This window comes from Cervus elaphus, chromosome 20 (assembly GCF_910594005.1).
Source record: "Cervus elaphus chromosome 20, mCerEla1.1, whole genome shotgun sequence".
In the NCBI taxonomy this organism is placed as follows: Eukaryota; Metazoa; Chordata; class Mammalia; order Artiodactyla; family Cervidae; genus Cervus; species Cervus elaphus.
Genome location: NC_057834.1, coordinates 74,550,105 through 74,578,056, shown reverse-complemented (window position 1 = coordinate 74,578,056; position 27,952 = coordinate 74,550,105). Strand labels below are relative to the sequence as shown.

The window sequence follows — 27,952 nt, the reverse complement described above, 5'->3', positions numbered from 1 at the left end:
CCAGCCACAAAGCCAAAAGCTCAAATGTATACTGACTGATTGACTGTCACTAGGTTCATTTCCTCGAATACAGCCATAAACAATTGGCAATTGCCTTTTTTGTTTGTTTATTTTAACGGATAACTAAGGCACTCAACAAAAAGAAGTGAATATGGGAGTCAAAAGAAAGTTAATGTCTTTTTTTTTCCAGAGTGCCCAACGTCTCCGTAGTCAGGATGTGTTAGGACTACAGTACCTGAGACTTTTGAATTATCCCTTTTCCTGAAAATCTATTAAAGCCCTAACCTTAAGTTTCATTCTATTCTTTATTAAAGGATTATTCCCGGACTTTACATCTGTAACAGTTCTTTCAAACAGCCAGAGCCTCAGGGAAGAAACCCAACCCTCTTGCGCAATCTCCTAGAAGCAGAGGCCCTAGCGCCGAGGGCCTTACAGTGCGCATGTGTAACTAAAAGCGGCGAGGCGGGAAGTGTTGCGCAGGCGCGTTTGGCGGACTCGGAGGCGGCGACCCAAGCATCTGGGAAGCCCCAGAAGTCGTATTCCCTTAAACCGTGAGTTTCCGACGGTTTGTTCCATGGCGCGGGATTGTGAGGGATTAGGAACGAATTCTAGATTGTGATTTCCCTCTCAGTAACCCCCCTAAACCCTTGCGGATCCCACTGACCCGCGGCGGGAATGTCCTGCGCCTGCGCACTAAGCATCCAGTTCGGTCTCGGGTCTCAGGGACTAGGTCCTTCCCCGCGGAGCTCGCGGGCCGGGCTCCGGCAGGGATCTCATTCATGTCCCCCTTCCCTTCCTCCCGGCGCTGCTAAGCCGTGACGTTATTATTTCTCCACCACGTTGCACTGGGCCTTGGACAAACCTCCCGGGGCTCCCTTTCGGTAGTCAAAAGTTCTCCTCCAACCCTCTTCCTCCAGGTCAAACCGTTCTCCACACTCCCCCACCCGATTCGCTACCTCTGCAGTTCCCACCGCCGTCTGCTACCGGGAGACTCCCCGGGTAGGCAGTTTTCCCTTTAGCTCCTGCCGGTTTGTCTGGGAGGTGAAAGTGAAGCCCATGGAATCTTTAGAAATGGTTCACGGTTTTCCTTCCTTTGGGGATTTGGACAAAGGTGCGTTTTTAAGTATTTGCTTTGGGGACAGTAGTGGTTAGTTCACTAAATGATTTAAACTTCTCATCTTCTCCAGTATTCTGATTTTCATAGCTGCTTTGGTCCCCCTGCGGACATGACCCTGTAGCTGGCATTTTGCACCCCACTTGCTTTGTGATGGAGCCTGCTTTGGGGATTCAGATGGATAAGCCAATGGTTTTTTCTCCCCTTGGTGGCCGGTTTCAGGCGGATGGCTCATTAAAAAAACAAGAGCAGAATTTTAAACCACCAGGTATGTGTTTATTTCCAAAGACATGTAGGCAACAATTTTGTAATTTCCATTATTAAAAAAACAACCAAAACACTAAAGCTTAAAGTGAGTTGTATGTTTATATAGGAGTATTTTACGAATCGGTAAAACATAAGATCTAGATTTAGGATTACATTGCATTTTAGAAGGATTGTAGTCCAGCCATGTTTTACAGGTGAAGTTGCTAAAATCTAAATATTAGTGCTTGTCTAAGATCACAGTTTGTTGATAGCCAAACTAGAATTTCTCTTCTAGACCTGTGTTCTTATTTCTACTCACCATATTGCGTTAAGCTTGAATTTAGAAATGGACGTTGGAGGGACTTTCACTTAAGTATTCAAAGGTAGAATTCATTGACAAAAGTAAATGAAGTGTCTATAGCAATAATAAAGGATTGTATCTCAGTGTACATCATGAAATGTTTGACTCTCACCCAGACCTTGAAATGAGGAGAGTATCAAACAGTGCCTGATCTTGTACACTATAATGTGCACCTTTATTCCTGCTGTAGCACTGTGTCTGCAACATAGTAGACATTCAATAAATATTGATTAAATAGGAGTTCCAATTAACTGTTGATTTTTTTTCACTTAAAATGTGGCTGAGTCTTCTTGTTCCATCTTTGTCTTAAGCATATTTAGTGCTTTTTCAAAAATATTAATTTTGACTTTTTGTTCATGAGATATACCTATATAAACTCAAACACTACAAAATAGACTTTAACTTGAACCCTGGAAAAATATGACATCTCCTGCTTTTGCTTTCTGACTAAAGCTTAACTCATCTTTGATGTTAAAGTACCATATTTGATAAAAGTACCCTTTGATGTCCCTATTTGATGAAAGCCACTATTATTCCAGTTAAAGTATCTGCACTTAAAACTTTACACTTAAAAGTTATTTTTGACTTTGTCTTTGTATTTTCTACCCTCATCCAGTCCCCCAGTTTTATCTTCCCATTCCCACTTTCATTCCCTTACACTTTGCTTCTGAATTACAGTGAAGTTTCTTACTTACACTGCCACTTTTCATTTCCTTTTTCATCTTCCAGTTCATTTTGTACACTGCCACTAGAATAATCTTAAAATGCCACTCTCACCCAGTTTCATGGATACTCTCCCTCTTCCCATCCATTTTTTTACAATTATCTGTTTTTCAAGGTTCAGCTTTCCCTATGTCATCAGACACATACATTATACAGTATACATATACAATATACATATACATATACAATATATACATATACAATATACATATACAATATACAGTCATTATATTATTATTCTTGTATTATTAAGCAGTCTGTATATCTTGCCTCTTCAGTAATACTATAAGCTCCTTGAAGGCAGTATCTTGTATAGCTCTTGATGTACATTGTGCATTAGGCAGAGTATATGAATAAATGAATCTGACTTGGCTCTAGCAAATGTTCAGGTAAAAGCTATTATTCTAATATTCTTCTGAAAATCTGCTAGGAAATAAAGAGTGGGGTGGATTTATTCCACATTTCTAAAGTTTTGTAGCTTTTATGTTGCAGAACATTGAACATTATAAACAGTGCTTTTTATAATTTATAAAGCATGCTGAAATTGTATTCATATGATTCATATGGTTCTTTTTTATTTGACCCTTAATAAAAACCTAATGTTATATCAAAAACATGACTTGAATAAGGAATAAAACTGATGAAGTCCAGGCACATAACTGTTTCGTGTTCTAGTATGATTTGCCTTGATAGAATAACTTTTGAATGGTGGGATTTCTGTATATCTTTGTATTCCCAGAGCCTTACTCTGTTCAGCACATAGTAGGTGCTTGAAAATATTTGAATGCATGTTTTAATGCAAAGATATAAAGTAAAAATCTTAGTATAATGGATACATTGTATGACCCTTTGTTTTGGGATATCTGTCAGCTTTTTATGTAGTAACTTTTTTCTGATAAAAATTGTACATGCTTAGAGAAGAAAATATAGAAAGAGAATATGCCACTATCCAGATGTTGCCACTGTTGACATTTTGTTACCTTTCTTTAGTCTTCCTGTGCATATAGAGATACATTTTTAAAAAAAAATTGGAGTCAGCCAATTTATTTCTAATCTCCATTTTTAACTTAGCAATATGTATCTTGAATATTTCTAAATGTAATTATTCTGTAGCTTAGACCACCTAATGTTCCATTGCATGGTATGCTATAATTTATTTAATTGCCTTTTCTTATTGAACCTTTAGATTGTTTGCCATTTTTCCTGTTACAAAAAATACTGCAATGAATGAAGTACCTGGCATAGTTTATTCTATAATAGATATTATCTATAAACAGTAGATATATTTATAAATGATATTTATAAACAATAGATATTATTTAAACTATCAAAAGTTTATTCTTTCATATTTTCAGCAAGCTTTTATTTTTTTTTTTTTTTGAGTGTCTACCATATGCCAAGTTTAGTAAGTGATGAAGATCTTTTCAGCGAAAGAAGACACTCTATGTTCTCCTAATGTCTCCTGTATACTGTTGAACTTTATTGGAAGGCTTGCTTTTGGTGTGTTATGTGAATAGCTGTTAGCCCACACTTCTAAAGTGGGTTATAGGTAACATCCTGGTTGCCTGAAACAGTTTCAGTTTATGCCTGTTATCACAGTGTAATTATGAGCGCCCCCTTTCACTCTCAAGAGTGTCTAGTTTAGGTGATCTCCCTAAATTATGTGATCTTCATTTACATTTAATTATGTATAAAACAAGTTACAGGAAGCATAATTTTAGGCAGTACATGAAGCCCCAGAATAAGCAAGACTTATATTCCTGGAGTATCAGTGTTACTCCATTGTAAGTAATTGAAAGCATTTCATTTATATGATAGATATTTCTTAAACCCCTGTTACATTTAACATAACACCTTGCTAGGTGCTAGTAATAAATCAGTTCATAAAACAGACAAATAAATCAATGCCCTCAATCTAGTGGATAGAGGCAGAAAATAGATAAATAGTATATTCAAAAGTGATTAGTGCAGTGAAAAAAAATGTAGCAGGGGAGGGGAGATAGGCATTGGGGAGGAGATTGTGATTTTAGTAAGTGTAACTGGTCAGAGAAGACTTCAGTGTGGTAACATTTTTTAAAAAATAATGTTGTTTATTTATTTGTTTTTGCCTGTGCTGGGTGTTCGTTGCTGTGCAGGCTTCTGTCTAGTTGCCGTGAGCCAGGCCTACTCTTCCCTGCCGTGTGCCAGCTTCCCATTGCGATGGCTTCACCTGGTGCAGAGCTCAGGCTCTAGGTTGCTTGGGCTTCAGTAGTTGCTGCTCCCAGGCTCTAGAACACAGGCTCAGTAGTTGTGGCGCACAGTTTTAGTTGCTCCGTGGCATGTGGGGTCTTCCCAGACTGAACCCCTGTTTTCTGCATTGGTAGGCGGATTCTTTACCACTGAGCTACCAGGGAAGCTCTAGTATGGTAACATTTGAACTAGGACTTGAAGGTGGTGAAGGAGGGAGCTTTGCATATATCTGGGGAGGGGCATTCCAGGCAGAGCAGTCAGCAAGTGTGAAGGCCCTAAGCTGGGAGTATGCTCGCATCTAGAAATAGCTAGGAGGTCCTGTCGGGAGAAGGCAATGGCACCCCACTCCAGTATTCTTGTCTGGAAAATCCCATGGATGGAGGAGCCTGGTGGGCTGCTTTCTATGGGGTCGCACAGAGTCGGACATGACTGAAGCGACTTAGCAGCAGCAGCAGCAGCAAGAGGTCATGTGACTGCAAGGAGGTGAGTGATGAGAGTGAAGTCAGAGAGGTGAGGAAAGGAGGTAGTTCTTTGGCTTTTATGTGGAGCAAGATGTGAAACCGTTAGTGGGTTTGTGCAAAATAGTGATATGGTGACTTATGGTCACTCTGGCTGCTGTTACAAATAGATTATAGGTCCTTGTGGGTGAAAGCAGAGAGTATAGTTAAGGAGGCTGTTGCTATAACCATTTTAGATATATTACGAAACAGGAAAAAATTAATTTAAAATTTCAAAACAGAAGCCTAGATCTTCGTTTAAATAATATTTAATAATTTAAATAATATTTTATTTTGTGGACTTTTCAGGGTCTTTCCCCAATCCTCAAAGTGTATTTTCATTGGTCTCTGATATTCATTGGTCTCTGCCCTTAGTAGTATTTTCTAGCTTTTGACATGAATACTGTCTTCCAAGATCAACTCTCATCTTCCACTTCAGAATCTGGGGGTTTTTCCACACTGGGGATTTTTCATTCACTTTGATTGTCAGGAAGTTTTTCCGTTCAGAAACATCAAAGTTGTTCTGCAAGCAGAAAACCTTCATATAATCATAACTAGAATTTTGTACAGATGGGTAACTGCATAGTAAGTGCTGGTGGTATGGAAGCACATTGAGCTTGCATAATCATACACATGGCTTGTGCATTACAGTATTTTACTACTTATCTTTTCTTTCTAGTTATTTCTAACAGCTAACCAGCGTCTCTACTACTAACTGCCAGCTCATGTTTATGCAAAGGGAGGTTCCGAACGTGGAACTCATAGGAAAGTGATAGAATATTATAGTTGGAAGGTGAAGTTCATCTAATCCAACTCCTTTGTTTTACAGGTTAAAAACCTGAGCACTAATGTGGTTTAATGATAGGAGTTGACTCCAGACTCTAGATTTCAGAGTGTCTATATCAGCACTGTCCAGTAGAACTTTCTGCAATAACGGAGATGTTCGTATGTGGCTAGTGTGACTGAGGAAGTTAATTTTTAATTTAAATTTATTTAATTTTGATTACACTTAAATAGCCATATGAAACTGTATCATCCTACTGCAAAGCTATTGGTGTTATTAATCATGTGCATACAACAAAGCATACATACAAACACATACATTTAGTAATAAAAAGACCACAAAAGGTTGTTAAAATATTTCACTGTACCTGAACACTGTTGATTGTTAAGAGATACCATTATTTTATGTACTGCTCAGAAATGCTGCCAGTTATACTGTGACACAAGGCTTATCACTAGAAATGTTTTTATATACCTACTGAAAGAGTTCTTTTAGATGTAACTAGACAAATAATTACATATCTCTAGTACACACATGAAAAGGAAAATAAACATTTCGGATCTATCTCTTCTGAATCACTTTTTATATTCAGAGTTATTGATACCCTATTTTTTCCCTCCTAGTATTGTTCTCATATATTAGCGATGCAGAATTTCTTTGAAGAATTCATTAAAAAAAAAAAAAAGCCATTGTTAATGAGTTTTTAAGAAAAGCCCAGTTTTGTGGAGCTAACCTGTTTGATTTGTACTTCGTCACCTCTATAATTCCTCCCTATAGTCATTTGACTCTTGAGGGTTAAATGTGAATGTTTCTTTGATTTTTTTAAATTTTCTTCAGGTTATTGACTCCTATTCTGTAAGTTTTGATGCTGACCAATCACAGTTGTAAGTTGCATCCCAGTTGGAGAGTTGTTAAAAGTGTGTCTTAGAATCAAAGAAATGTTACAGCAAATTGAACATATTTTAGTGCCCTTTCATAATGCCTTTTCTGTGACACTGGAACTTGAAGTTGGTTGGATTTGACACTCATTAGACATGATTATAATTGACTGTGGCAACTATGACTGCTGGAAAGCCAACTTTCCCCCCAGGCCTTGGTTTTGGTTTCCAGAGTGACGGAGTGTGGTAGCTAATAGTGAAGGGATTTCTGTTGTCTTTGGCTTCACTCTGTTGTAACTTATAAACTTTTGCTTTTTTTTTTTTGCAGCTGTCTGAGTGACCATAATGATAGTAAACATTCATTCATTCAACGAACGTGCCAGACAGTGTTCTAAGAGCTCAGTGCTTTGTGAATTATACAGACAGGGAGCCTGTACTGATGGAGCTTATATTCTAGTGGGAGGAGGCAGACAGCAAACAAATAAACAGCATAATTTTGTAGTGGATAAGAACACCAAAAGACAATTAACAGGGTAAAGTGGATAATGGGGAGGAGTGTTAATTTAAGTAGGATGTCAGAGGAAACTGAAAATTGGTTTAGGCAATGTAAAGTTATAAGGGAAGAGGATTTCAAGCAAGGGGAACAGAAAGAGCAAAAGCCCTAAAGAAGTAATGTTACTAATCATAACTACAACAATAAGAATCACCAGTATAATTTATTTAATATTTACCATGTGTCAGACATTGTGTTAAAAGCTGTGCTTGTGTTTTATATGTTGTTTCATTTAATCCTCATAGTCTTTCAACAGCATGGGTACTATTATTACCCCATTTTCTATAAATAGGGAAACTAAGGCTTACAGATGTAAGCTGTGTGCTTTAGAAAGGTCATACCAACTGGAGCCAGAATTTTGATTTAGACCTCTCATCTCTAAAACTGGCTCACATAATTACTGTTATATTACCTCTTGTTGTATTGAAATCCACAAAGCTTTCCAGTTCACCTGCTTGGTAAATGGGAAGGTGTTTTAGTTGTTTAGTCACCAAGTTGTGTCTGACTGTTTGTGAGGGTAATTTAAATAATTTAAGTAAGTTCTTTTTGTTACTTAGATGGAGTGATAAGAGTAGAAAGACTTCTGGATTAGGTCTTCTTGGCCTCTTATTTAATTTTCACCTCTTAGTATTCTTCCCCTCAAATTTATCTTCTGCTTGTCATCTTCCTGCTTAATAACTTTACACGGCTCTTACTTACATCCTCTGCTTTTTCTTTGCGACCCCATGGACTGTAGCCTACCAGGCTCCTGCCTCCATGGGATTCTCCAGGCAAGAATACTGGAGTGTGTTGCCATTTCCTTCTCCAGGGGATCTTCCCGACTCAGGGATCGAACCCGGGTGTTCTGCACTGCAGGCAGAGGCTTTAACCTCTGAGCCACCAGGGAAACCTGAATTTTATCAACCACATTCAATTTTATCTTCTCTCCTACTCTCCCCTCTCTCCACAGTAATCCTTGCCTTTTTCCTTTTGCTTGTCTTTGCATACATAGTAGTTCCTTCCTGAAATGCCTTCTTGTACAGTTCTCTGTTTGGTAAATGCTTCAAAAACACTGGTTGACTGTCTCCTGAAGGTGACTGGAAGTTACCTTCAGAGATGTTATTATTTCTTTCTAGTGACTGGAAGTCACCTTCATAGATGTTCATTCCCCTCCCCTTCTACCTAGTAATATATATGAGTAGGTGTATGCTCAGTGACTCAGTCGTGTCAGACTCTGCAACTCTTCTAAAATTACAATTAAAATCTTGTATTTAAAGTGAGGTTTTAACCTCTGTCTTTTCCAATAGAGGAAGCTCCTAGACGCCTGCAATGCAGGATCCCTGGGTCAGGAGGATCCCTTGGAGAAGGAAATGGCAACCCACTCCAGTAATCTTGCCTGGAGAATTCCATGAACCGAGGAGCCTGACAGGCTACAGTCCATGGGGTTGCAAAGAATCAAGCATGACTGAGCAACCATCAAGCTCCTAGAGAACAGGATCTTCACCAACTTTGTTCATTTGTTTTTTAATACAATTGCTGGGTGTTTTTCAAAAGACAGTGTTTGTTAAATGAGTGGGTTGTTAGACTTGTCAGCAATACCTCTGTGAAATTGGGCAAGTGACTTAACTTCCCTGAATATGGTTTCCTTATCTGAAAGACCAGGATCATTATGTCTGTTCTCCCAATATCACAGTGCTGTTATGTAGATCTGAAAAAATGCTGTATCTGAAAAGATAATACATGTGTAGTTACTTTGAAAATATCTTAAACTGTTGCAGATGCAGAGTGTTGTTATAACTTTAAAAGTAGCTAATGCTTGGCTTAGATATTGTAATAAAATCTGAGAACTCTTAAGTATGTAAATATCCTTTGTATCCAGTAGTTTATCACATTTTGAATTATTGCCTTTCTGTATTTTAACCATGCAGGCTTTTGCAAAGAGCTTATATTTATTTAAAAGTAATGATTTATCTGCTTTCAGGATATAGGATACTACTGGTAATTGGGACAATTTTTAAAGAATATTTTTTTAACATTCCTGAGACCTTAAGTAGAGCTTCTTTCTAGGTTGTACTGTGAATATTCAATATATAAAACTTTTCCAAGCCTGTAAGATTTTGCATCTTTGGAGGAAGGAAATAGTTCTCAAGAAAATTGCGTTGTGTCCTTGTCATGCCATCTAGTGATCGCAGCTCAGATTGTTTAGTTATTTTTTAAACAGCTTCTTCATTGTGTTGTACTCTATGCAGTGACAGTGTGTCTGTCAGAATGTAGTTTTAGAGTAGCAGCAATTGGGTGTGAGTGATTCAGTTACTTTTCAGTTTTGTCTGTTTCTTCAAGAGGTGTATGAGTTAGAGCAACTTGATGGGGTTTTAGTATTATAATTTTAAGGTTTATTGTAGCTATTTTTGTTTGTAATTAATGTAATGTAACATATTACTTATGTTTTAGAAATTATTTTGAGACATTTTAACCTAAGAAAATATAAAATATACTCATTAATTGTAACTGAATTCTTTTTTGCCTTGATAGGTGTTAAAAAAGATATTGAGAAGCTTTATGAAGCTGTACCACAGCTTGGCAATCTGTTTAAGATTAAGGACAAAATTGGAGAAGGTAATTTGGGTATATACTTCATTATTTTTATAAGCTCTTTTTCCCTCCTTTTTTCCTTTGTATAATCTTGATTTTCATTATTATTTCTTATTAGATAAATACCCCTTTTAAAATACAAAGACCATGGTTATATTATTAATTGGCGTAACAACTTTTCTCTTTTCCTTGGAAAGAAAGGAAGAATGAATAAATACATACAGTAAAATGAACAGTCCTATTTGAAACTTTATAATTTTATACTGTTAAAAGTATTGATATCAATATGTAAATAATTATTAATGATAATTATCTATAAAAAGTTTAAGATTTAAGTGGGGGGGTTTGATCAGGGAAAGCCAAATCTTTTTTTCTCTTTTTCCACTGCAGTTAGGTAGAATTAAACATATATGAAACCTAAGATGGCAAATTGATGAAAATAAACTGGTACAATATTTATAGGATGGTCAGTGTTTACATAAATATCATTCAGAGACACAATCATATTGACTGAATGAAGGGCAAATTTAGCAGACAAATGTGAAGGGAATGAGAAGATAAAAGATAATAGAACTTTTTGGTGACTATATTGAGAGATAGAAAATAAAAACTTAGTAAAAAGAAAAAAAAGCAACTTCCATTTGTTCATTGTTTGCTTTTCACAGTTGTGTCAGATGAGAAAAGGCTGAATCAGTGAGTGCAGAGAAATAAGATGATGAGATGATTTGCGATATAAAAATCAAATCTTTACATCTTTTTTCTTACCTGTTTTTGACACTTAAGTCAATTTTCTTACCTTTTTTCTAGCACTGACTTAGTATTCAAAACCTTTGTTTTGAACAACTCTGGTGTCCTCTTTGTTCTTACAGTTTAGTTGCTAATTCATGTCCGACTCTTTGGGACCTCGTGGACTGTAGCCCGCCAGGCTCCTCTGTGTGGGATTTCCCAGGCAAGAGTACTGGAATGGCTTGTCATTTCCTCCTCCAGGGGATCTTCCCGACCCACAGATTGAACCCATGTCTCCTGCATTGGCAGGGTTCTTTACCGCTGAGCCACCAGGGAAGCCCTTCTGGTGTCCTCCTAACAAATAGCTAACTACTCTTGGGGAGGCAGAGGGATGAAGAGGCTAATAAGTTTGAAAATTATAGCATGTATACCACCTTTTTGGTTATTTATGATGTACTTCAGTACATTAAAGGTCTAGAAAATTTTGTAATGAGAAATCTATCAATTTATTTTAACTCAATATTTCTCAAATTTAATTGACCACCCAGTCTTTTTTTTTTTTTTCTGTTTAGTTTCATGGTAAAGTTTAAAGTTTAAAAAACTTTTTAAAATGAAAAGTGTTGTAGGTTTTCCTCTCCTAAGATTATTATAATTTTTATTTCTAACAAACTGGAATCCAAGCCTTAAGATAGTAATTTCAAATGGTAATATTGTAGAAAGATAGATACTTACTAGAATGGGTCATACCATAGAAATACCAATATTTTATGCTGACCCAATCAAACAGATGTACTGTATAGCTTTACTGAACTAATATACCACCTAAAGAAGTGACGACAGTTAAGAATGTATTAAAAATTGAAAATAAGTTCTAATTATTAATACAAATGTATTTGCTTTTTGTGTTCAGTATCATTAGAATATTAATGATTAAATTATGATCATTTTAGTTTCCAGTTTTTAAGAATTATTTTAGCATTGTCTCATAAACATTTTAAAAAATAAAATATTAAAAGATTCTAATTGTTTTACAGGCACTTTCAGCTCTGTTTATTTGGCTACAGCACAGTTACAAGTCGGACCTGAAGAGAAAATTGCTCTAAAACACTTAATTCCAACAAGTCACCCCATAAGAATTGCAGCTGAACTTCAGTGCTTAACAGTGGCTGGGTAGGCAACTGCTGTATATGATGTTTAAGATTTTTAGATATTAATAGGTACCCCATAGGGATGATGAGATTGTCTGTGAATTAAACATATTCTTCAGTCAGGTATTTACAGTTTGCTGGCACTTTTTCTCTAATCTTGGAATGGCTAGTGAAGTTTATATTAGTTTTTAGGGTGGAATTCCCTTGAGGCTCAGCTTGACTTCTGTTCTCTTATGACTTCTTTTTCTAATCTTCCTACCAAATCATAGACCTTGTCTTCCATGGTATAAAATGTGGGGAACTCTTATTTCACATCTCTAGATATTAACAGCTTCATCTCTGTTTTTATTTTGAACAACAGAATCTTCTAGCATGTCTTTGTCATTGGTCTCTCTCTACTAGGTCATTCCTGTCAACATAGACACATAATGTCATATCTCTTACCCTCCCTGTACCTCTGTCCCTCTTGCAGCTACTCCATCATTTCTTTGCTCCCCTTCACAACTAGACATCTCAAAACTTAACCTGCACAAACCTATTTTCACTTTCACACCTCCCTTTTACCCACACAGACAAACACACACAGAGTGAGGCTACTCTCTGTGCTAAATGGAAACTATTAATATTTTAGAGTCAACCCTGACTTCATTTTGCCAGTTCCTTTTTCTGTTCACCTGAATTCCTGGCAGTGTTTAGCATAATTGATTTGAACTGTTGTCTTTTGACTTCTCTGCTGCTATCTATTCCTTGATTTCTTCCTGCTTTATTTGGCCTTCATTTTCGGTATCCTTTGTCAGTTCCTCCTCTTCTACCTGACCCCTAAATGTTGGAGTTCTTCAGTTCTTGATCCTGGGCTTTCTTTCTCTAGACTTTCTTAAGTGGTGTCATGTATTCCACATGGGTTTAAATACATAGTAGTGATTCCCCTAAGTGTTATAACCTCAGAACTTGTAACTGCAGATTTAATATATATATATATCTCCACCTGCCTATTTGACATTTCCATTTGGGTACCTAATAAACATCTCAAACCTAGTACGCCAGAAAGTAAATTTTACTCCACCTTCATTGGCCCCCAGAATTACCTATTGCCACAGTCTGTTTTCATCTGTCCGTCTCAGCAAATGGCACCATAGTCTACCTAGATACTGAAGCCAGAAATTATCACACTCAGTTTCTCCGTATCTCTCCTAGTCTACATCCATCATCATGTCCTGGCAGTTTTGCCTCCCAAATACATCTAAAATCTCTTCCATATCTGTCTATCTTCTCAATTGCTGTCTTAGTCCAAGCCTCGATTACTACATAGCCTGCTTCTTCTCTTCCTCTCTTAAACCCACAGTCAAAGTACAGCCAGACTGATCCTTAAAATATAAAAATATGTATGTATGTAATTCAAATTGGATACTGTTAGTTCCACTAATTGTTCAATGTTTTCTCAGTGTTCTTTGAAAAATATCCAGCTTTATCTCATGTCAGTCTTTCTACTTTCTTCACTGTGCTCTAGTTTCTTTAGCTCCTCAAATTTGAGTCAGGAGCTTTCTCACTTCAGGGCCACTCCTCATACTGCTTCCCCAGCCAGGAAGACCCCTGCCAGTCTGCATGCTGACTCCTTATCTTTCTGCCCTGAGCAACAACACTATCACTTCAAAGCCATCTTTGATTTAAATGAGATCTTTTTTTTTTCATTGTTATAACACCCTTTGATCTCTTTTAAAACCCTTATATTTTGTCTCTTTTAAAACCCCAAATATAATAATATGGTTTATTATCCATAGTGTCCACTAGATAGTAAAGTTCATGAGGGCAGAAATCATGTTAATTTTAATTCACCATCACATCTTTAAATGTCTAACATAGTGTCTGTTGATTAACAGGGCGCACTAAGTATCTGTTGAATGAATGAACATGCTGTCTGTTTATTATGGAAGACAGGAGCATAAGGTCCTACTGTAAGGCACCTACCTTCTAGTACCCTGAATAAGATTATTCCTTTTTCTATACTGTAAACAACTCCTACAACTTTTTCTTTCCTAGTTCTTCAGCAGTGTACATGCTAAAGAAGTCTACCTGATCTTGTTTCCTTTCTAGCTCCCATACTGGTTTTTACTTTTTATTTGACAGATACTTCAGGAAAACTGTCTTTATATTCTGATTCCATTGTATTCTGTTTTTCCTCCTTAAATCCTATTTGGCCTCTTTCTTTCCACTTAAATTACTTTCTGAAAATTAGTTAATTCCACTTTGCTGTTAATTCCCCTTCACCAGAATGAAAGCCTTTCCTTAGTCCTTATTTTTGTTGACCTCTTTACTGATCACCGCTTGCTTCACAACTCCTTACTTGTGGACCTTCCTGCCTGGGCTTTCTGCCTTATTTTCCCCTCCAACTTGAGATTTCTCCAAGGCTCAGTTTTCTCTTTCGGAGAAGGCAATGGCAACCTTCTCCAGTACTCTTGCCTGGAGAATCCCAGGGATGGCGGAGCCTGGTGGGCTGCCGTCTATGGGGTTGCACAGAGTCGGACACGACTGAAGCGACTTAGCAGCAGCAGCAGCAGTTTTCTCTTTAATAATTTCACAACTTAATCACTTACCTATAATACAGTCACTGACTTACACTTGACTTCTCACTTAAGATGTAGTCTTGTATCTAGATATCTTTGTCAAATTGATGAGGTTTTAGTTTTAATGCTTTTTTTCCCCCTGTTTTCTCTACATGCTTTGTTGGTATCTATGTTGTTTTACTCAGACTCAAAACCATGGAAATCAGTTTACCCTGTTTCCCTCATTTTGCTCTGAAGAGTCTAGGTCTGGAGCACACTTGCCTGAATTCAAATCCTGGCTCCATGACCTGCTAGTTTAGGTACCTTGGGGAAATTCCTTAGCCTCTCTGGTCCTGAGTGTCCTTATCTGTTAAAAAAAAAGGGGGTGGGGCAGGAAATAATAGTACCATCCTTATATGGTTGTTGTGAAGGTTATGTGAATTATTGATCGCTATGATTGATCGATTAGATCAGAGTTTGGCATGTAGTGAATGTTCAATAATTATTAGCTTTTTTTAATTGATTTATTTATTACTGTTACCATCCTATCTCTAAGTCTTGTTAATTCATTTTTATTAGTCATCTTTTCCTTCTCATTCTGTCACTTCCTCATTTAAAGCTATAATTATCTTTGTTTTTGAATTATAACCTCATAACTGGTGCTGTTTTTGTTTAAAAAAAAAAATCTCAGTTAAGTGAGCATACTATCCTATATGATGATGGCTTTAAGTTAGCTTCCTTGTGTTATTTATGTAATGCTAAAATTGCATTTTTTAAAAAACTGCATAAAGTTTCAGTTCATTTGACCTTTCCTCCATGGTTCATTGTGCATTTTTCCACTAGGGGGCAAGACAATGTCATGGGAGTTAAATACTGCTTTAGGAAGAATGATCATGTGGTTATTGCTATGCCATATCTGGAGCATGAGTCCTTTTTGGTAGGTTTTAATATTTCTTGAATTTTTATCGGCTAAATATTTCATTGAAAACAATCTTATAACCTTATTCATAACTTTATTTTAGGACATTTTGAATTCTCTTTCTTTTCAAGAAGTACGGGAATATATGTTTAATCTGTTCAAAGCTTTGAAACGCATTCATCAGTTTGGTATTGTTCACCGTGATGTTAAGCCCAGCAATTTTTTATATAATAGGCGCTTGAAAAAGTAAGTATGGAAAGTTACCAGAAAATATTTATACTTAAATGAATTTGTTCTGTGGGGTCCATCTCTTTGACTTAAAACATACCACAACAACCATGCACAGATTTTTCTGTTTCGGATTTTCATTGTGGTTCGGGAAGGGAAATACCCTCAAGGAGAAGATAAAATTGTGTTAGTAAGACAGTATACATCATTAATGGAGAAGGCAATGGCAACCCAGTCCAGTACTCTTGCCTGGAGAATCCCGGGGACGGGGGAGCCTGGTGGGCTGCCATCTCTGGGGTCGCACAGAGTGCGATGTGCCATGGCTCAGTGGAAATGGCTAAGAGACTTACAAAGGGTCTAGCTTTTTTTTTTTAAACCTTATACATTTCTCTGGACTTCATTTTAGTAAATGAGGGGATTGGGCCACATGATAGCCAGTTTCCTATTTCAACACTAAAAGTTTTGAGTTTTTTATTTTTTCTCGTGATGATATACATAGAGGCATTGTAAGCTGACAACTTAAAAACTGCTGTTGATACAGCGGATCATATTGAGTATAGTAAGGAAAATAGAACCATAGCCTCTTTTCTTGGGTTTCTGTACTCCTGACTTGGAAATTTAAACCATGGTTTTTAATTTATTTTTATTTTATTTTTATTTTAAACTTGTTTAGTTAAAAATTATCTGCTATGATGCCATCTCCGCCACCATCAGAGAACAAAGGGTTGTGTTTACATCTGCATTCCTTTTCTGAACAAGCCATTGGAAGAAGGAGAGAAAAGATGTTTCCTGTGTGTGGGAGACATCTTTCCTTAATTTTCAGAGTTAGCTATTAAATTGTCTAAGACAAGTTTTACCTTGTCTATAAAACTTAACTTTTCTTTCTTCAAGAATATTTTAAATCCTTAATTTATCACCAAAAGATTTACAGTTTCTGTGTGAATATGGTTTGAGCATATTATGATGTTACTAAGCTTTCAATGTTACAGAGAAATAAAAATGCTTATTTTTGTTTCATAGGTATGCCTTGGTAGACTTTGGTTTGGCCCAAGGAACCCATGATACTAAAATAGAGCTTCTCAAATTTGTCCAGTCTGAAGCTCACCAGGAAAGCTGTTCACAAAATAAATCCTATGTAATCACCGGCAACAAGATTTCATTGAGTGGCCCAGCAGCACCTAAAGAGCTGGATCAGCAGTCTACCCCAAAAACTTCTGTTAAAAGGCCCTACACAAATGCACAAGTTCAGACTAAACATGGAAAAGATGGAAAGGTTCTACCTCTCATTTCTTAAGTACCAATACAGTTTTAGAAATGTACTCTGTCCAACAGAGGGAGTTCTAATTCTAGGATGATACTTGCAACTGAAAAATACATATATACATATATATATGTTGTTTATGCTTGTTATATATTCAGTTTGTTAGATTTCACTGAGATTTATGATGGATTGTTTGATGATTTGAAAACTGAACATTTTGCTTGTAGATTTATAATGTCTTTGTCACTACAATTCTATTATATAAGAAAAATGGAAAATCATAAAATTTTCCCTGCATGTATGAAGCTTATATTATCCTTTTTAAAAGAAAAACATTAGTTATAGAGGAAAAAAACTCCAAAGTGTCTATCTCCATTTTAGCTGCACAGCAACATGTAACATCCATGCAGGTGGTTTTATAATTTTTCAGTTATGTGTATTTGTGGACTGTGATAACACTCTGTGGCGGTTAAGAGCTCTGTCTAGACTGTTTTCTCCTTTCACAGAAGTGCTTTGGTGCCTGAGGATGACTTGGATGCAGCTGCTTTTGTTTTATGTCACTTAACTCTCAAAACTATGGCAGAGTACAGCTGGCAGAAAGTGTTACAGATATAATCCTTCTTTTCCTTGTTTTTGTTGGTATTGTAGGAGGGGTCTGTAGGCCTTTCTGTCCAGCGCTCTGTTTTTGGAGAAAGAAATTTCAATATACACAGCTCCATTTCACATGAGAGCCCTGCAGTGAAAGTAAGTAATGTAGCTTCATAGTACAATCATCAGTCAGTGTCACACTGGAGAGAATTTAGGGAATGACCAGATTAGGTTTTATTATCAGTGAGTTATTAAGGTTTTTTTCTTTAGCAGAAGGTGTTACTGCTTTGAGCATCTATCTAGTCAGTGCTTTCATTTTCTCCAGGTATGAACTTTTCTAGTGGAATTTTTCATCATTTTTGATTACCTGCCTCATTGTTGCTCTTTCTCTAAGGGAACATTTAGACCTTGTCTGAATGGCCTTATCTCTCATTGGCTGGAGTTGTGAGCTCCCAACAACTAACACATTTCTGACACACAGTTGATGGCGTAAAGATGTTTGTAAAGTTTACAAAATTGTCATCAATGTTAAATGGTCTTACATGGACTTATGATATCCTGTAGCAGCTAGATAGCATGAGCAACAAATTAAAACTGATTTTAGCTGATGTAATTGTGCAGTTTACAGTTCTGAAATGGAGTTAGACACTAGAACATAACTGGTTTATACTTTTGTAACATTACAGGGAAAGTTCTAATAAAGTGCAATTCAAATATTCACCAGACTAGGACCAGTTAGTAAATTTTTATGTTTACTCAACACAGAAACCTAAAAAGACCTTAAATGTTTTGATAGGCAAGTGTTTGTTTACATTCCAAAAGCCTGTTCAGCAGTTTTGAAAGTTACACTTCCCCTATTGCTTTTACTGTTACTAGCATATACTAGCATCATGTTAAATGTCATGAAAATAGAGACTATGACTTTTCTTTTACAGTTCATGAAGCAGTCAAAGACTGTGGATTTACTGTCTAGAAAATTAGGAACCAAAAAGAAGACCATTTCTACAAAAGTCATGAATAGTGGTGTGATGAGGAAAACTGCCAGTTCTTGCCCAGCTAGCCTGACCTGTGACTGTTATGCAACAGATAAAGTTTGCAGTATTTGCCTTTCAAGGTAATGTGTTTGGATGGTGCTGTGAAACCACGAGTATGCTGCCAGACAAGATGAGAAATTGCATTGATTTTGGTAGACAATTGGTATAAGTGAGTGAAAAGGAAAAAGGCGGTCCTGTGAATGGCACAGGCACTAATACAGATAAGTACCTTGAAGAGTAGATGACAGCTGTTGTCCTGTTTGTCCCCTTAGACACATGTGCTCTTTGGGAAGCACACTTGCTTTTACATGAAATGGTTTTGTAGCAGTAGGGATAGCTCTTTTGAAACTTCAAAATTGCATGCTTTACTTGGTGATTTAAGCTTACCTTCTTTTCTTTATTCCTGCCTGTGTAGAGTAACCTAAACCAAATACTAGAACGCTTCTCTCATACCTCCCACCTCTTTTGCCATACATGAATTCCTTTCTTCCCTTCAGAACTTTCAGAAGCTTTCATGAGCCTTTCCTGATTAACTCAAGTGTATAAGTGAACAAGTATCTCCGTAATTAATCACTCCAAACAGAAATAAATTTTTATATCCCAGAGTTCCTGTTGTATTCTATTTTTCCATTATGACTCGTATCCTACACTACCTCTTTTTATGTATAGAAGTACCTTGAAGCCCCTCTGAAATAAGGCCTGGGAACTGGTGTGTGGGGTGAGGCCTGTAGAAGCAAAATCCAGGATTTTCATCCCACTGGGTTATCATTTGCTTTGTAATAACTTTTATTTGTATAGATGTCAGAGTAGAATTTACTGTGAACTAAACTGACGAGTGTTATTTTTTTGGTCTTAAATAATTAAACTGGAAAAATCTTATTTTATCATCATAAGGCGGCAGCAGGTTGCACCCAGGGCAGGTACACCAGGATTCAGAGCACCAGAGGTCTTGACCAAGTGCCCCAATCAAACTACAGGTATGTTGCACCAGAAATACAGAATCCAGTTAAATTGGTTGCCATAAATTTCATTTTATGATTTTTGTCTACTTATGACTAAATTTGAGCTCTTCTGCTTTTAACTAAATTATATAAGTGGTTCTAGCAGTGTGACATTCCCTTTTTGAGATAGTATTATTAATGAAATCTAGTGTTGCCTTTTTTTCCCCCCAATAGATTGCATTTTGCTTATCTATTTACGAGATGATTTAGGAATACTTTTAACATTACCTTTGTTGGGGGGGGGGGGGGGATTGTATTTAGTAGTCTTTGCTAACTTAAGACTTGTAACTTTTTATGTTTGCCTAATACCTCAAAATTCTTCTGGGACACACATGATTGTGTGTTTGATTAAAAAATTATTTTGTTATTATGAAAACAGTATAATAGCGTTAAAGAGATTTTTAAAATTTATTTATTTTTTATTGAAGGATAATTACTTTACAGAATTTTGTTGTTTTCTGTCAAAATTCAACATGAATCAGCCATAGGTATACATATATCCCCTCCCTTTTGAACCTCCCTCCCATCTCCCTCCCATCCCACCCCTCTAGGTTGATACAGAGCCCCTGTTTGAGTTTCCTGAGCCATACAGCAAATTCCCCTTGGCTATCTATTTTACATGTGGTAATGCAAGTTTCCATGTTACTCTTTCCATACATTTCACCCTCTCCACCCCTCTCCCCATGTCCATAAGTCTGTTTTCTATGTCTGTTTATCCTTTGTTGGCCTTTAAATAAATTCTTCAGTACCATTTTTCTAGATTTTGTATATATTCATTAGAATACTATATTTATCTTTCTCTTTCTCACTTACTTCACGCTGTATAATAGGTTCTAGGTTCATCCACCTCATTAGAACTGATTCAAATGTGTGCCTTTCTATGGCTGAGTAATATTCCATTCTGTATATGTAAACTTCTTTATCCATTCATCTGTCAATGGACATCTAGGTTGCTTCCATGTTCTAGCTATTGTAAATAGTGCTGCATTGAACAATGGGATACGTGTATCTTTTTCAATTTTGGTTTCCTCAGGGTATATGCCAAGGACTGGGATTGCTGGGTCATATGGTGGTTTTTTTTTTAAGGAATCTGCATACTATCTTTCATAGTGGCTGTATCAATTTACATTCCCACCAACAGTGCAAGAGCATTCCCTTTTCTTCACACCCTCTCCAGCATTTATTATTTGTAGACTTCTTGATGATGGCCATTTTGACCCGTGTGAGGTGGTAACTCATTGTAGTTTTGATTTACATTTCTCTAATAATGAGTGATGTTGAGCGTCTTTTCATGTGTTTGTTAGCCATCTGTAGGTCTTCTTTGGAGAAATATCTGTTTAGGTCTTTTTCCCACTTTTTGATTGGGTTGTTTGTTTTTCTGGTATTGAGTTGTATGAGCTGCTTGTATATTTTGGAAATGAATCCTCTGTCAGTTGTTTCATTTGCTATTATTTTCTCCCATTCTAAGGGTTGTCTTTTCACCTTGCTTATAGTTTCCTTTGCTGTTCAAAAGCTTTTAAATTTAATCAGGTCCCACTTGTTTCCTTTTGTTTTTATTTCCGTTTCTCTAGGAGGTGGGTCATAGAGGATCTTGCTTTGATTTATGTCATTGAGTGTTCTGCCTCTGTTTTCCTCTGAGAGTTTTATAGTTTCAGGTCTTACATTTAGGTCTTTAATTCATTGAGTTTATCTTTGTGTATGGTGTTAGGAAGTGTTCTAATTTCATTCTTTTACATGTAGCTGTCCAGTTTTCCCAGCACCATTTATTGAAGAGGCTGTCTTTGCCCCATTGTATATTCTTGCCTCCTTTGTCAAAAATAAGGTACCCATAGGTGCATGAGTTTATTTCTGGGCTTTCTATCTTGTTCCATTGGTCTATATTTCTGTTTCTGTGCCAGTACCATACTGTCTTGATGACTGTCGCTTTGTGGTATAATCTGAAGTCAGGAAGGTTGATTCCTCCAACTGCATTCTTCTTTCTCAAGATTGCTTTGGCTATTTGGGATCTTTTATGTTTCCATATGAGTTGTGAAATTTTTTGTTCTGGTTCTGTGAAAAATGCCATTGGTAATTTGACAGGGATCACATTGAATCTGTAGATTGCATTTGGTAGTATAGTCATTTTCACAATATTGATTCTTCTTACCCAGGATCACGTAATATCTCTCCATCTGTTTTATGTTCATCTTTGATTTCTTTCATTAGTGTCTTATAATTTTCTGTGTACAGTTCTTTTGTCTCCTTAGGTAAGTTTATTCCTAGATATTTAATTCTTTTTATTTCAATAGTCAATGGGATTGATTCCTTAGTTTCTCTCTCTGATTTTTCATTGTTGGTATATAAAAATGCAAGTGATTTCTGTGTATTGATTTTGTATCCTGCAACTTTGCTAAATTCACTGATTAGCTCTAGTAATTTTCTGATACTATGTTTAGGGTTTTCTATGTACAGCATCATATCATCTGCAAACAGTGAGAGCTTTACTTCTTCTTTTCCGATCTGGATTCCTTTTATTTCTTTTTCTTCTCTGATTGCTGTAGCTAGGACCGCCAAAACTATGTTGAAAAAGAAAAAAGTCTGTAACTTGAAAGAGTTGTCCTGATGCAGGAACCCAGAAAACATCTTATTGAATAGATGAATCCTGTTATATTCACTTATATCATGGACTTTACAGAAAAGTATTCATTGATTGTGGGTTTATTCTGTACTTGCTAATGATCTAAAAAAATGAATAAAACTATCTGCTTCCACTCTAGTCAGGACACACGCACAAATAATTATAAAGTAATTGTTGAGTATGGTTATAAAACTTTATACAGAGTATTTTAGGGATATTTAACTTTTCTTATCTGAAGGGATTATGGAGGGAAGTTCATGGAAGAGAGGACATCTGAAAAGAGAATGAATTGGAATTGGGGATTTCGTGGGCAGAGGAACTCAAGAAACAGCATGGTCATATTGGAATCAATAAAAGTTTAGTGTTGGTAGAATGTATGGTGAAAGTCAAGGAGTGGTGAGAAACCAACCTGGAGAGAGGTAGACAAGTTTGGATCACAGTTGTTACATGGCTTAGACTATATCCTGTAGGTTTTGGAAAGTTATTCTAGGGAAAAATATGGTAATAATTGTATTCTAGATGGGTCATTCTGGCAGGTATACAGAGAGGAGGTGTGTGCAGGTCCAGATGAGAGATGATGAAAACCTGAACGAGGACGTTAATAAAAACAGAAAAGTGAAGAATTGGAAAGGCAGCCGAGTTTGCTGGATAATTGGATGTGGGACTTGGGTATGAACTGGTGGGGAAAAGGCATCCAGGATGTTGATCAGATTTCTAGCTGGGGCGATTCGAATGGGTACCAGTAACCAAGGGGAGAATAAAGAAGTAACATGTACAGGGAAAGGTAAAGATGAGTGGGGTCATCATTGATTTGAGATGTTTGTAGAAATCCACATAGAGATGTCCAACAGAAAAAAAGTAAGTGAAGTTCAGGGAGGTCTGGACTGTGTTAAAGGTATTAATAGTTGAAGCTGTGAAGTGGATGAAGGGCCAGTCAGGGAGCGTATACAGGATAGAAGTTGGAACTCTGGGGAGACTTAGCCCTTAAGGCTTGGAGAAAACACTGAAGGAGCAGGCAGAGGTATAGAGGGAACCAAGAATGTCAGATGATGCAGTGGTCAAGGGGCTGGTGATACTGGGAGTTCAACCATTAGGAGAGAAGAGATCCCTAAATATGTATTTTTTTAATGAGTTTCTTCACATGAGGCTGAGCTGGTCTTAGTCATAACTGCAAGAACTTTGGAGATTAAAGTTTCCACAATAAAAGTTAGGGTTAGCATCTAGCTGAAGATGAGCTTCTAATGTTTAATACTTTTCACTAAAGTGAAACACTCTCAATACTATGCTGTGTAACTCATGGGGTGCATTCAATTTTTCTTTCTTACATAGCTACTTTGGATGTATTTTGATGTTATAAAATGTGCATTCACTTAGTGGTGAAATGTCCTTTTAAACTTAACCAACTTTCATATTGCTCAAGAAAGGTAACACTGTATTTTGCATTAAGGATGTTAGACCAGGGATTCTCAACCTTGAAATTACGTAAAAACACCTGAGGAACTTAAGAAACTGATGCCTAAGCCCTGCTTCAGCACAATTAAGTCAGAGCCTCTGAGGGGATTGGGGCAGGGCATCAGAATTATTCTAAGGTTCTTAAGAGGGTTTGAATACACAGTGAAGATTGAGAGCTACTGATGTAGAAGTATCATAGATTGGGGATTTTTTTTTTTTAAGTGTGTTTTCTGTTACAGCAATTGACATGTGGTCTGCAGGCGTCATATTCCTTTCTTTGCTTAGTGGAAGATATCCATTTTATAAAGCAAGTGATGATTTAACTGCTTTGGCTCAAATTATGACAATTCGTGGATCCAGGGAAACTATCCAGGCTGCTAAAACTTTTGGTAAGCAGTTTTATATTATAGAATGAAACACATACCTTTGCTAATCTCCTGCAGATCACTTAATAAATTATTACAAAATTCTCTACAAATAAACATGTTGTGTGTTCATAAAGTTCTCTGTTGTTGTAACTACAAACTATGGGACACTCCTTTGGGACAAAATTTCAGTCAACCTACCTCAAAAGTAACTGGGCTGCCTCTTGCCCAGCCCCAGAATCAGTGTACCTTAATCAAAGTTGCATATCGAAATTATCAGAGGAACCTCAGGAAATACATATACTGGTCTCACCCCACCTTTTCCTGGAAAATATGATTCAGAAAAATGTTATACATAGAAAGGGTTGACATTTGTTAGTTTGAGAAAACAAGTAATTTTAATCAAAAGCTATTTCTGAGTAAGAACTACTGCAAAAATGATTATCCATCCCAGTGCCACGGTCTAATCTACCAGGAAAAGTCAGTGGCAGTCAGTCTACAATCTTGTACCTTATTGGAAACTATTGGGTTGGCCGAAAAGTTCGTTCGGAGTTTTTAACACGAAAGAACCTTTCGACCAGCCCAATGTTATAAGAAAATTTTATCTGAGGATAATAGGATGAAGTACCGCATACAAGGAAAGCAAGATTGTTACATCAGAAATTGTGTTCTTGCATGAGTATGTTTTTCAGTTGAGAAAATGATAGCTTGTATCTTCAAAGAATTTGTTGTCTAGTAGGTGAGACAGATATTATAATACAGGTTACAATACAGAACTGCAAAAGTAATAATAGAAGTTGTCACAGGATACAGCAGAGGCTTAGAATGATCAACTCTGAGAGTGTCAGGCCTCACAGAGGTAATAATGCTTGAACTGAGTGGTGATGTAAGTGGGAGTATTCTGGGCATGGGGGTGGAGGGGGTGCAGGGCATCCTCTTCAAAGACAGGAAACATGTGGTCAGAAACATGTAGAAGCTTGGAAGGGGAAGAGGGAATGGGAACTGCAGCTGATTAAAGATTACAGAATATGATGAAGCTGAAGATTTTGGCAGAGTCAAGAGTCCTTTATATTACTTATTAAGGCACTGCTTTCTACTTACCATCTCCCACTTTATGATTTGACCTTCAACTACATGATGTAAAACACAACTAAAATATGGCACATGGTGCTCTATCTCCCATTCAGCGTAAATATATGCACAAAGCAAACAGTTGGACTTGCATGTTTCTCATGGGAGAGACTTCTGATATATTCAAATAATATAATATATGTATATTTTTTCTCTTTTAGGCAAGTCAATATTGTGTAGCAAAGAAGTTCCAGCACAAGACTTGAGAAAACTCTGTGAGAAACTCAGAGGTATAAATTCTAACACTTCTAAATTAACAAGTGATATACAAGAGTGCAGTTCTCATGACCCAGCTTTTTCAGAGAAGACAGAAAACCGTAAACTTGCTCACTTCATACAAACACCTCAAGCGCAACCCTCAGGGAATTCATCATATAAAGGCGACAGTAATGGCTGTGGGGGCAATTTTGAGGAGTCTACTACCAATCTAGAAGGCTGGGATGAGGTGCCTGATGAAGCTTATGACCTGCTTGATAAACTCCTAGATCTGAATCCAGCTTCAAGAATAACAGCAGAGGAAGCTTTGTTGCATCCATTTTTTAAAGATATGAGTTTATGATTATTCTTTAATGTTTATTATTGTGTATTGTGAGGTAAAGTGAAAAAGAGTTATTTGTAATAGCCATAAATTCTTGATTAGAGGCCAGGTCAGGGTGAATAATTTATTTAATATTTGCTCTCCTAGCAGATTCTAAAATATGGATTAAGATTACTTAAGTTGCCTAGGGTAGTTCTTGGACTAACAGAATGATCTTTGACTTAGATCTACCCAAGTAGAATCAGATCTTTCATTTACCTAATTGTTTGTAAACTGCCATCTGCAGAAATAGGAGCAGTCTTAGCCTGGTACATAGGGCTTCAAGGTATGAGTCTTGAAATTGAGGGTTGTGACAGGGATTAAAGACTTCAGTGAGTCAAAAGACTTCAGGTTTACTGGGTTTTTTGAGCTATGTGTGTTTCTGGAAAACTCAACCTGATGCTGGTCCTCTGATTATTCTGGAGGTAGAGAAGATAATTTCCTTTTTTAGAGGCATGTATTATACCTTTTATGAACACTAAAGCAATGAGAAAAATATCGGGATATTACTTAAAATTGAGTTTTATTTATTCATTTTTTAATACTTTTTTTGTGTGAATTGCCATGTTTTTCTTAATGGTTTCTCTCTTGATTTTTCTGCCATCTCTACCCACATCTAAAACACATTCTCCTTGGAAGTTTTATGGTGCTTTCCAAGGCTTCTGGGTACTTTGTTAAATACCGCCTGTGTTCATAGTTGGGAAGTTAAAATAATGTGTTGATAAAGGGAAGCTGTGGGACCAAAGTAAAGATTGTTAGTTCAAAGTGCTTTTCTTTTTCTCTGAATATACATGGTTTGCATTCTATCTTAGATATAATTAGGTTGCTGCTAAAAGGATAGTGAACACGGAATTGACAGTGTTAATTGGAGATTCCTCCTCTGCCTAGAGCCATTCAGATCTCTGTATCCTATTTTGAGTAAGTCAGTCCTGGTCAGAGAAAGATGCTTCCTAGAGTCTTGGGTGCATTGGGAAGAGTGCTAATGAAGTAGGCAAAGTAGAAAAGGAACTAAGATAGTTTATGTATTATGACATACAAAATTTTATATATATATATAAATGACAGCATATCAGATTTACTAAAGGATTGAGTCTAGAGGTGTAGGTCTGCCAAGAAGTTTCCCACTTGGTAGTCACAGAGTATAATACAACTTAGGGAGATTTAACATTCATTTTGTTGTTTTGAGCATTGAAGTTAGTTTGCCGTAATCCATATTCCATTTGGCAAGTATTATACTTGTATACCAGGGTCATTGATCTGCTGTCTTCTAATGCTGTTTTTTTTTCTCTTAAAAAAAAAATGTTCTTGAATTTGTATGTTTAATAAAGTCATCCTCATATTTTTTATGTCAGTGTCAGACTACTCATTTGAAAAATGCATTTTTTTTAAAATAGTATTGACCACTAGGTACATTTTCCTTCTGGCATTAATGCGTTCTCTCTCAAACAAATAATCGGTAATAGATTAGCAGATGTAGACCTGACTCAAGTAATTTATGAAAGATTGATGTATTTTTTATAGAAATGTGGTTCACAATCAACATGTTCTCAGAAAATTAACAGGAAGAAAAATTTACTAAAAATGCAAGTAAGGAGACATTCTCTAGGAAGTTTAATATTCAGGGCTATTGTTTCAACTTTCCATTAATGTCTTTGAATAGAAAAGTTGGAACATTTGACTTTAAGAATAGAATTTGGTTGTTATGCAAGGGAAGGAAAAGGGAGCTAGTCTTCTGAAAGATATGCAGTGTTACAAATTAGTTCTCAGGGAATTTCAATCCAGCTAGATAATGTTGCCTCAACTTTGGCTGTTTTGTGGATAAGATTAGCAAGGAGCTTCTCATATTCTTCAGGTTTTTCAGCCTTCTGAAGACTATCTCAGATATCTCCCTAAAAGATATTAGACAGAATAGACATTTCTAGGGAAAGATTTAGAAGATAACTAGTTAATGCTGTTTCCTATTATTTTGTAAGTTCCCAGAATATTCAGCTATTTTTCATTGTCAACTTTTTAAAATTCTTATTGCTCAGACTCTTGAGATAAAACTGTTACGGGTATTTTCATCTACTAAGCCATAGACATCTAGAACTATTAATGTAACAGGCTACAAGTATTGGTTTTCGAAACAGGCTGCAGCTCTCCAGCATTTTTAATGAAACTTTTCCTTATATGGAGATGCTTATGGTTGTCTTAATGACCTAAATGAAAATGTGGCTCAAGAATGGTTATTCCAAAGAATTAAACTTAGTTTGTTTCAAAATCAGAACAAAAGTCATCAAGTGATGTTATTAATCTGTTTCTGGCATCAGCATTTTAGCAACAAAATGGTGTTACAGATGTCAGAATATTGATTGCATGAAATCTTGAAAACCACAAAACTCATAGGCTTAGGTTTTAGTAATTTCTGCT

General features: G+C 36.5%; 1 protein-coding gene across 2 annotated transcripts; it reads left to right on the top strand.

Moving 5' to 3' along the window:
- The first annotated feature begins 424 nt into the window (after nt 1–424).
- CDC7 (cell division cycle 7) lies at nt 425–26,889 on the top strand. Of its 2 annotated transcripts, XM_043877636.1 has the most exons (13): nt 449–551; nt 918–1,111; nt 1,188–1,382; nt 9,897–9,980; nt 11,717–11,852; nt 15,214–15,307; nt 15,393–15,535; nt 16,538–16,790; nt 17,427–17,522; nt 18,302–18,480; nt 19,295–19,377; nt 23,710–23,859; nt 25,128–26,889. In XM_043877636.1, exons 3-13 carry the CDS (start codon nt 1,268–1,270, stop codon nt 25,523–25,525), a joined length of 1,731 nt encoding a protein of 576 aa, XP_043733571.1. In that variant the 5' UTR covers nt 449–551; nt 918–1,111; nt 1,188–1,267; the 3' UTR covers nt 25,526–26,889. The 2 variants fall into 2 exon arrangements, with proteins under 2 accessions (XP_043733572.1, XP_043733571.1); XM_043877637.1 differs by lacking the exon at nt 918–1,111 and having other exon boundaries at nt 425–551.
- Nucleotides 26,890–27,952: the final 1,063 nt, after the last annotated feature.

What these genes read in the sequence shown, in the direction of transcription:
- CDC7 (XM_043877637.1), top strand. Translation starts at nt 1,268, where the DNA reads ATGGAGCCTGCTTTGGGGATTCAGATGGATAAGCCAATGGTTTTTTCT. An exon ending in GCAGAATTTTAAACCACCAG is followed by an intron (nt 1,383 to 9,896) that starts GTATGTGTTTAT and finishes TTGCCTTGATAG; the next exon opens with GTGTTAAAAAAGATATTGAG. An exon ending in AACATGGAAAAGATGGAAAG is followed by an intron (nt 16,791 to 17,426) that starts GTTCTACCTCTC and finishes TTGGTATTGTAG; the next exon opens with GAGGGGTCTGTAGGCCTTTC.